At 36.1% G+C, this 11,215-nt stretch overlaps 1 protein-coding gene across 1 annotated transcript in view; it reads left to right on the plus strand.

Moving 5' to 3' along the window:
- ISPD (isoprenoid synthase domain containing) overlaps nt 1-11,215 on the plus strand; it is a 112,496-nt gene that overhangs the window by 15,266 nt on the left and 86,015 nt on the right. The window contains exon 2 of the mRNA XM_009887758.1: nt 2,337-2,486. Within this exon, the coding sequence (XP_009886060.1) occupies nt 2,337-2,486 (150 nt within the window). The remainder of the gene's footprint in view (nt 1-2,336; nt 2,487-11,215) is intronic.

Here is an 11,215-nt window from a genome sequence, read left to right on the forward strand (position 1 = left end):
TTCAATTTTATTTAGAATTGCAGTTTGGTTTTTTGTTCCTCAGAGTGCATGTTTCACTTGTGAGATTTGGTTACGCAAGTCACATTGTATTCTCTTGGCCTGTTTTATACTTAAAATGTAACATGACATGATTGTTAAAAACTGTAATAAAATATTGGATCAGCCTAAGAAATCCTCTTTCACTAACTGTTTTTTTGGAATGGTAACTGTTTCAGGAAAAAAAAATATCAAATAGACTTAACTAATTACAGAAAAGCTGTGGCTAGCATGCTGCTCTGTCTCTTTTCCCATGACCTTCTAATTTTATAATTTTGTGTGTATGTGTGACCAATTAAAATATGATGGCAGAGCAAAATAACATAGTCCAAATGCCCGGCAGCTGGGATATAGAGGTAATAATCCATGTCCCGGAATCACAGGAAATAGAGAGGGGACAAGTTGCAGATAATTTAGTCTCTCTACTTCTGCTTATGCACAGCTTTTCCTCAAAGTACATCTGTTAAATTTACTCCTCATTTAATACATTGATGTATTACTAAAATTGTAGTGGTATTTAGTTTTGTCAGTTTGCCTTTTCTATTACAGAAGTAAATTTGATCCTGCCTAGGACAGAAAGATGGACTAGATGGCCTCTCAAGATCCTTTACAGACAGTTCTGTAATTTCATAGTTCCCACTGATCTTTCTGTACCATGTTTTTCCTTTGGATGATAGTATTTTGCTCCATGTAGCGTTTTAGATAAATATCTCTTCCCATGTATTAGAAAGAAAAAGTGCTTTTCAGATTTTGAGAAAGTGGTTCAGATATATTTCTTGTCATAGGATTCTCTCCCTGCCCTGGTAGCTCATGCATATCAGAACTCCTTGGGCATAAGAAATTGTTTCACATCTCTGTCCTCATTCTGTAAAAGAATGAATTTAGAAGCTGTATTTTAGAGCTCATAAAGTGCTCAACACACTGACTGCATTCCTCTTTGTTTTATTGTTCAGTAGTGTGAAAGGAGGAGGGAAGACAAATAGTTCTTTCTTCTCTGAGAGAAAAAAAACTTTGGGCTCACTTCTGGTTTCTCATTCTGCCACTGTATGCTTATCTGAGGTCAGAAATCCTGTAAGAATAGACAGGACTCATATGTATGAAGGCAGGATTTGCAAACAGAAGATAAAAGAAATCAACAATAACAGTGCTCTTACTCTATGTGATGAGACCTTTTTTTTTTTTTTTCCTGTATCAAAGCTCACTAGACCTCAGATCTTCTGTGGCTGCTGTGAAAAATGTCAGAATTCACCATTGGGAGTGGTTTTCTAGGTATACTGTTTTAAGATGTTGGATAATTTAAATGTTTTGGAACAACATCAATTATTCTATTTTATTTTTCTTAAAAATAGATAATAAACAGTATAGTGTAAGGACGCCATTCTCAGTGAATAGAAGTTAGGGAACATGGGTTTTGCCCTGTGACTTGATGAGCAATGTTCTGTCATTGCATCCTTTTCTTCATTATTGTATGAACAACTCGTGTCCTATTTGCATTTAGTTCATATGAAGTTCATCTGAGCATTTGTGCCATAAGTGACTGATGAAGCGTGGGTAACTTTCTGGTATCAAAATTACTAAAACCAGCTAGGAGAGCTCTATTTCAGATCTTTAATACTATATATTGGTGAAAAGATAAAAGATATATGTTTAATTGTTTTCAAATCTAAGCAAAACCAAAACTGAAATGGCAGCATTTAAATACCTGTTCTGGGGCACAGTGCTGCTGGATATTGAATACTTTCTGATGTATATACTGTGTTCCTCGTCACTTCACTGGTAAGGGTGGTTGCTTAGTATTTCCCACAGTAAATTCAACATGGAACAAGCTCAATTTTCTGAAACTTTTCTCATTGCTTATTTCTAATCAGTTTAGCCAAACTGAAATTTGTAAAAGCAATAGTTGTAGATTGTCAAGACCTCTTAGGTGTGTCTCCTGCTGTTTGTTATCTGAATAGGCCTAGAACTGTCCTCACAGAAACCACCTAATATGTATGTAGAAGGAAGTCTGAAGAAAGAGCATCTCAGATCTGTGTATGTATTTGCAGTAGATGAAGGACTTAAGATTATTATTTATTTTTTGTAAATTGGCCCTCAGTGTGTACTTATACAGTCTTCCGTTGCTATATTCATGTTAAATGTCTCATACAGACTAAGTACTATGACTTATGCATTATGAGATATATAAAAGATAAATAAGTAGAAAATGTATTTTAAAGCTCTTACTTTTTTTTTGACTGCAGCTATCTGATACACATTAACATTAACAGCATTTAGGCCTCTCTCTGTGTTTTGTTCCACAGGCAGCAGGAGCAATTCGTCCTCTGGTTTCTACTGTTATTGCCTCTGCTGCAGATGGCTGTTTAGACCACTCATTGGAACGTGCCAGGTACAGAGCAAGTGAAATGCCTCAGGCTTTCTTGTTTGATATAATCTACGAAGCATACCAACAGGTAAGACTTTGAGACTTTCTAAGACTTTTTTACATTTGCTTTAGTTAAAAAAAAAAAAAAGCGACAAACTTTATTTCTTTTCTTTCAAAACTAGAGATTCAGCATCTATTTTGGATGACATCAGACTGTATGCCTATTACTTCTCTGTAGTCTTTCGATGAAGATGCTTTATCATTCTAATCTATTCAAGTTTTTCGATTTTCAAATACAAGAAGGGGTGAGGGGTCTAAACTATTGGAAAGAAAGATTTGCTTTAATTTTTGTTGTACATTAAATAGATTACTTATTTGAGTGGGTTAATGTGTTTAAAGTTAGGTATGTATTAAGTATGTGTTGATGACTAACAGGATAAAAAAATTTTGGATGCACAGTGTAATAATGACATTATGACGGGAAAGAGGCTGTTCTAAAATATTGGGATAATATTAACTTGATACATCTAGGTAAGTGTTTAATTTGTGTTGTGTATGTATTGTATATATTTTAATTAGTGGCTAAAAATAATATTTACTTAGTCTCTGTTGTAATTATCCATTTTTTCCCTAATATATTGCTTTAACATCATCTTTACTTAAGAAAATAAAAATTGTGGGTAGTTTATTAAACCCTGACTCTTTTGCCTTTATCCCTCTTGAAAACTGCTTTCATTTGCCCCACCCTGCATTCAAAGTTTACTGGAAACACTCCAGGCTTTCGTCTCAGCATTCTACTTCCTTTTCATTCATCACCTTGTAGAAATTGTCTGTCCTCCAGGTATCTTCCAGACTGACTGGAAGCAGAATATTTATTCATTTGTCACTTGGAAGGAATTATTTTTCATGCCAGTAATGCTGACAGTCAAGCTTCCCATCAGTCTTTCATTTCTAGAGGAAACAAGCCCAAATTACTGATATCCACCTTTGGAGAGTACATAGCTTAGAAGTCACCAACAACAGAACAAATGCATGGACAGGCAAGGAAGAAGAAACAGTTGCTTAATTGTTCAGTAATTGTTTTACTTAGAAACATTGGCACAAATTCCATGTTATACCCTTTATGCTTGATACTTGAAGCTATTCTTAGATGATGAAGATGAAGTGCTGTCCAGGATGAAGAACTACTCAAGTGATTGGACTAGCTCCAACCTTTTTACTTCTGATGGGAAACAGGGCAATGTTCTTGGTGTGTATGATAACACACAGCTGATACTTCTAAGTGAGACTCTAGCTTGAATGTAATGGGCATACTTGTGATAAAGGCAGCATATATGTGCATAGAGCACATCTCAAGAGGCAGCAGCTACTGTTGATTATACAACTGTTTCTTTCTTGTTGATGGGTATCTCTTTTGGCAAATTGCATGTTTATGTGTTGTTTCTCAAGAAGAACCTCAAAAACAAACACGTATTTTTTCCTACTGTGTTTGCCCTTAGTTTGCAGATATGGTACAGCTGGCAAATACATAAAAAGCTTTTGCCCAAAATGCCTTGCTCAAAAGGCAACTGTATTTGCAGTCCCTATGCTCTTTTGAATAGGGCTCTCTTCTCACATATGCATTCCATCAGTCTTCTTTTTTGTATCCCTGCTCTTTCAAGAACAAGCCACCAAAGTTGTTAGCAAGCAACCAAGGCTATGGTTCGTTGTCCCCAGTTCCCTTTGCATTGGCTAAATTCTGGTCATTTAAATGCTCTATGCCTTGGAGCTCTGGGAAGGATAACACTTCGCTAAAGCTCTCAACTCATATTGTTTGCTAATTATTTATGTTTCAATGGTGCCTAGCTGTCCAAGTCAAGGATTAAGACCCTATTGTTCTGGGAACTGTACAAGTAAATAAAAAAAGATAGATAATGGTTGTCCTGAAAAACTTAGTCAAGCTACTGTAGGACAGATTTTTGTAGAAATGGAAGCAGCTTCTGATGCTTCCTCAATCTTAACATACCCGTCATTAGTTCCCACAACAACCTGGTGAAGTAGGTAAGTATCATTGTACAGCTGAACAAAAAAAAGATAAAATAATCTTGTTACTCATGTTGCAACTCATTCACAAAGCTGGGAATGGGATTGATTTTGTCTGACTCGGCATGGGATCATGGTCCCCACTCCTGTGTATTTTATACAGTTGTGACCTTTATGCAACAGCAGTGTGGGGAAAAACAAAGTCAAACATGCATTCCTTAGAAAGAAACTGTGCATTCGAATTATTGGTTCAAATAACATAGAGTTTTCAGTTACATTGTGGGTAATGTGGGATACTGCTTTTAAACTCTGTCTCTGTTCAAATGCATCATCTGATGTGAGTAGGTAGATTTAGAGAGTTTACTTCCAGATGTGTTCTTTTTCAGGAGTGTAAGATCTCTGAGTATCTTGGTCACTAAGTTACAACATTCAATTAAACGTCAGTTTTCTGATCCTTACAAGTTTTCCATGCATAGTCTTTTCTGCTTCTCTTGTCTGGTACCAATCTGGGCAGAGCAGACTAGTGCTCCTCCTTTTATTGCTGTTTTGAATGTGTTTAGAACTAGAAAGGAATAAGCTATTAACACTATTAAAATATGTAAAAATATTTTTGTATGTTCTTTATAAAACTGAAAGTAATCTCCTTAGTAAACTTCTTCCATTTCTTGCTTGATTTAAAAAAAAATACAGTAATGATTTGGGGAAAAAATACATACCTTGTACATAAAATGAAGTAGATACAACAAATGCCAAGGATTGGTTCACAGTATTATTTTAAAATGTATGTGTACTACAGTGAATTCCCTTTACATTTGGTGCCAAAAATCTGACAGATTTTGAGGATGTTCAGCAAGGTTGTTCACCTGAATGTCATTTGATGTATCTTATTTGTGTGCTGGATCTCAATTTAGTTTTCACTCTTACCTCTTCCCTGTTGTCTAGAAGATGCATATTCCAAACAGATCTTTGTTGTTCAGATATATGTTGCTTTCTGATTTAACTGTAATGATGTCAAGATTTCTGACATCATAACTATTAAATTAACTATTAAATTCTCAGCTTTAAGGTAGTGCTGTTGAAACCTTTTAAATTTTGTTGCTCAAAAATTGTGTGCACTCTGTTGTCTTTATAGTGACTTTGGGAGCTCATTAAAACATTCTTGATCGCTACTATATCTGATATTTAAGCCCCCTTTAACAAGGCTTTTCAAAGGTTAAAAAACAGTACTTGTATTTTTTTTTTAATGTGATTTTTCTGGCTTTGGGTTTTCCTTATTACAATCACTTTGTCAAAACAAGAAAAAAATTTGGACTGGAAGTGACTGGTCAGTTACCCGAAATGGAGTTAAGTATTCCATCCATTACCTCTGAAGTATGCTATGAAATAATTTCCGTTGTGTTTCTAATCTTTGCTTGTATTGTGTGAGAGAATTAGGTTCTGCAAGAAGGTATGCATTATATTGTTTTTTTCTTGTTAGCACTAGTCACATCTCCTTTTGCTAGGCATAATAACTTGAAATCTTATGTTCTTCGGGGTGGTCCTCCTCTCACAATTCCATAATGGTTTTTGGTTCTGATGGGGAAATGATTTCATCTTTCTGCTCTGCAGTTGTAAGGTAGCCAAGGACTTCTACCTGCAAAGTAGTATGGGTTGGTTGTTTTGTTTGATTTTAATCACCAGAAAAGTAAATAAATCTGAAATGGAAAGAGCAATCCAAAAAATGTTAATGAGGTACTGGATGGTGCTAGGTCTTCTGATGGTTAACTGGTTAACTTTGAACAGTTTTTTTTAACCATACTGAAACGTTAGTATCGATTTATAAAAACACTTCCTTAAAAATAATCTCAGACTTTTTCAGTTAGTATCAATTTTAACATCAATTAGTGGTGAAAGCAACTTTTTTTTTGATATGTCTGTGTATATGCTTGAGAAGAAGAAAAAAACCCAGACATTCATATGTCACATATTTTTACTTTTTTTTAACTGGGGGAGTGCAGACAGTTTGAGAACCATTGTTGTTATCTGGTGAAAGAAGAATTGGGAGTACTTTGTGTACTTTTTGTGATGCTGCAGGTAAGCGCAGGTGCAACAGTATTTTCAGTATTCTTCTACCTCAAATGATAATTGCTCCAGTGCGGCTGGATCAGAAACCACTGGTCAGGAAATAGCTACTCCTTCCATTCCAGAATAGCAATGGTGATTTTAACATTTTAATGAAGATTATGTTCACTGTTATACATTTTACTTTTAACTCAGGGTAGCTCTTGGCCCCTGTATTGGACATCCCATAAGCCAGACTAAGAACATTTGAAGTCCATATTGAAATTAAGCAACTGTTCAAGCCTACAACAGCCAGTGAAGCTAAAATGATGTCTTGATATCAAAAGGCCTCACGACTCTGACTTATGTGTCATTAGCACTTAGCTATAATAAATGAATAGGCGTAATGGGATTTTGATAGATACGGGCACCTACCCCTGTATGTAACACTGCTTAACGCTTTCTCTTGCAAGTCTCTGTGTTCAGTTGGTTACTTGAAGCATGGGAAAACAGCTGTTTACTTCTGTTTCAGTGAAGTATTCTGATGCCTCCACTTTGTAGCAGGACTTTGGAATTTGGTGTTGGGTTGTTCCTGAGTTGAGAAAAGGATGAATTATACAGGCCTCCTTACATATGCCTATGAGCGTTACTGTGTCACTCGTCATATATATGCCTCCTCATCTCATATTCTTATGAAGTACAGCACTGCTTTCAAGCCCTTCAATTTGTTAAATTTATAAAATTTATAAAAGCTCCAAAATTTATATATTGATAAAATTTGTAAAAGTTACAGCTTTTATTTGTATGATGCATACTTGACACGAGGTGGACAAGTGACAGATGCAAACAACTGCAAGGGGAGAAAGAACTTTATTTATAATGCGTGTGGTATCTCGCAGGCAGGAGGCTTTATTTTAGCCAGGGATTTTCTCTAAGGTGTTCGGTAAAAGGCCATATAAATGTGTTAAAGAGGATAAACGCAATGGTGCATCAGTGCTCTTAGTTCTGGTATGTCCTCATTTGTGAGTTCTTGTTTCCTGCACAATGTAATGAACTGTACCATTAATATTCCGTAAATATTAGTAGTGGACAAGTTAAACTTTTAAAAATAAAAAATGCAAATCTCTAATAACTAGTAAAACCTGTGGAAAAGTTGTAAAATTGCAGAACACATTACTTACTTCAGTTCTAACTTACCTGGGACAAAACCAGCCAGTTAGGTTTTATTTTTTTTTAGGTTAATAAGAATTAAATTCCTGATCTTTTGAAAATGCGTGTTTCTTTTCTATTCTTATCAGCCTTAAGGGAAATCAGAAAAGTTTAATTGTTAATTGAAAATCCACCCTTTCCAAAGATAGCAAATAAAGGATAAACTCCTTAGACCAGACTTGTTCATTTTTGCTTAAGGTAGTTTCATGTTTCTGTTCAGCTTTTTAAATTAAATAGGAGCAAACGTGAAGTATGATCCTGTAGGCCAGGGAGGAGGAGGGTTAGGGGAAGACTTCACTTACTGGAAGTCAAGTGTTCCCCTGGAGCAGTATCTTTTAGGAATTAGAGTATCAGGAAGTCAGGTAGACTACCTTTTTCCTTTAATCAGAGTAGGCTGAGACTGATTTCTGTAATACCTGTTTCTGACCTATTGTGAAATGTAGAGATCTCGGAGATCTTTTGTCTTTAACACAAAGCATCTTGTTGTGTTATGTCATGTTAGTGTACAAAGTAACACAGCCACAATATGCAAGGGCTGAAATACCCAAACTTAACAAAGGGTTGTGTATCTGAAATGTATCTGTCGAAGGAAGGAAGGTAGCAGGAACAACTAAAAAGCTTTGCCTTTCCTGATCTGGCAGAGAAACAACTGAAAATGGAAGCAGAAGAGGAGTGGTATGTAGAAGATCCTGACTAGCTTCTATGTCAGAGGTGTAAATGAAAGTCTAGGGAAGATGATATGATGGTTAGAGAGTTGTCAGCATGAATGCTGGGGGTACAATAGAACTGCTCACCTTTGTGACCAATCTGGTGAAGCAGAGGACCTTGTGAGAGGGAAGAGTGACACACAGCTGAAGAAAGGGTGGGACATGTTAGAAGGCTGTTCTGCAGGAATCCTTCACATGTGGGTAGCATGGCAAAGTCTGATCACTACTTAGAGTGATAGGTTTGTAACAACCTTAATTTTAAAAAATAATTTTAATACACTTTTTTCTTCTGATAATCTTTTATATGTTGTTTTACACTTAGGCTCAAGATCTTCTATACTTGAGAAAATTTACCATAAAAGCTACACCATTTTGGGGGGGTGTTTGTATTTTGTATGTAGTTAGTTTAATCATCTGTTGATAGTAGACTTTTTGTAGATTATGGAAGCTTATATTTAGTTAATCAGAACAATGAAGCTGAAATAAATAAAAAAAAAGGAACAGGAAGCAGGAATATTCATTGAAGGAGGATGAGCTTCAGCACATTTAGAGGTGTTTCTCTGATGCATGTCTGTTACCTTCTTAACAGATATCCACGCAGAACAGACTGACTGTGGGGATTCTATCTAATCTGTGTAGAAACTAGGTAGGGATTAGTACTTTTGGGGACTACACTGAATTAATACATCTGTTCGTAGACAACATTATCCGCTTTTTGGATAATAAGCAGTCACATTTACTTATAGGACTTTACAGCATCTGCCTGCATAGGAGAGAGCTGCTATATATAAACATAGTAATGACAAGACACAAAATAATAGTGTGTCAGGAAGAATCATGCAAATACTTTGATGCTAAATTCTGGGAGGCAGATGTTCTTCCACTCCCCCCAAAAAATCATTACAAGATGTCCCCAGATGGGGTTGAGATGGGGAGAAGAGATATTCTGCAAACTGTCCAACCTGGTCCGCAGTAGAAGAAAAGGAAATCCCAAAATTGTTCTCCTCTAACAAACCCCTGAGAATGTTCAGTGAAGATTTTGCCAGAGTAAGAAAGGAAGTTGGCTATTGTTAGGCCCATTGTCAAAGTATTTGCTCAAAGTATTGTCTTTTCTGTATGTAAATAATAGGGGGTGTATTCCATGTGGATTTTGTAAACTTCTAAAGTGCTTTTTGAAAGGGCACAACATTACTGGGATTCTTCTTCAAACATGTGTGAAGCATTTTAGTATCCTCTGTAGCAGGGAAGTGGAGTCAGCTGTAGCAGTTCAGTAATATTTTGGCATAGGTCAGGCAAGTCCTTCGAGGCAAAATGTCTAGACTGATTTGGGGATTTTCCTGTGGGTTCATTCTTTGTTAAAGAAATCAATGTCTGTCAAATTAACATTGCCAGGAGCAACAGGCAGTTGAATGAACAGTAGCGGACAAATTGTTGACTAAAACCTTGGCAACTTTGGGATCAAGGGTCAGATTCAGGAAAAGGACTGAAAGGTCAAAATGTAAGTGAGGCAGAATTTGGGCATTTAGGTGTAATGCTGGAATCCTGAAAAAAAAATACTGCTCACCTCCCTCCTAAGACTAAAGATAGTTGAATCTTCAAGGCACCTCAGATATTATTTTTAATATTCACCAAATATGAAACTTTGCGTATGCCAAGGCATCTAAGTTGTGGCAAGGCTGAACAGCTTAATATGTACGTCCTGTAAACATTCACTTGGAGAAAAAAGTTTTTGCCTGATGCTATTTAATCATGGGTTGGTGATAGGGGTCAGAGCTGTGTGGTTTTGTGGTGTAAGAACACTGAAAAAGAGATCACCATTGTTTTTAACATACGACAAGAAGTAGGTAAGAGAGATTTTATCATAAGTTGTAATGGGGTTTTTCTTGGCCTTCAGCTTCTTAAAAAAGCATCAGACATCTTTTAAGTGTATCATGTAAGGATGATCAGTTTACCTTCTTCTTCTTCAAATGTAATTTGTGGTTTCTGTGTGCTCTGTGGAGCTTTATGGAGATCCACGTCCTTTCCCACCATTCCCAGCTTTGATCACCCACTTTACTTTTGTATTTTGTAGTTATATATTCAGGTCTTCTAAATGTATGGCATGTAACATCATTGTTGTGTTCTTTCCTAGTTCTGCCTTCCAGTTTGTGTCTAGAGGTTTTCTTCCTTCTCCTCAACTATATTCTGAACCACTGAATCAAGAAGTGATTCGTGAATTAGACAAGAGCTAGCTAAAATAATAGTAGTCTACTACTTGTAAGATTTGTATGAGGACAGTAGCTACAAGCCAGTGCTCTTCTTTGTACAAAGTCCTGAAGGCAGCATACTTCCCCCTGCTAATGAAATGTAATAGTAATTACAGCTTTAGTGTAACTACCTACTTGATTTTTTTTTGAAGTCAACCTACTTGGCTGAATAGTAAAGTAGCATGGATTATTTCTGTTTGTTGAAATTCCTACTCCAGTTTCTTTGATGGTATAATAATATAGATTTTAATAAGCTCTATACTAGTATCAAGATGTGGTATATCTGTGAGTTCTTCAATGTGCAATCTAAGCATGTGAAATAGCCTAACAAAGGAAGCCTTTCTGTTGATTTGTCTGTGGGTCATTAGGATTTTAGATCTGACTGATTGACAGGGAAATCTGTGTATCTCTAAAACGTGGAAAGAAAACCTAGTATCTCATTTCTCCTTACATGAGAAGTTTTTCCTTTATTAACAACACTTCATTGTTGTGGTCCATTTCAGCTTGGATTTTATCTCTGGTTTTAGTCCCATTAAAAAAGTTACTTCTTTGGAACGTCACTAGAACCTGAGTTCCGTGTCATTTCATTCCTG

Source organism: Charadrius vociferus, unplaced genomic scaffold, assembly GCF_000708025.1.
Source record: "Charadrius vociferus isolate BGI_N301 unplaced genomic scaffold, ASM70802v2 scaffold551, whole genome shotgun sequence".
NCBI lineage: Eukaryota > Metazoa > Chordata > Aves > Charadriiformes > Charadriidae > Charadrius > Charadrius vociferus.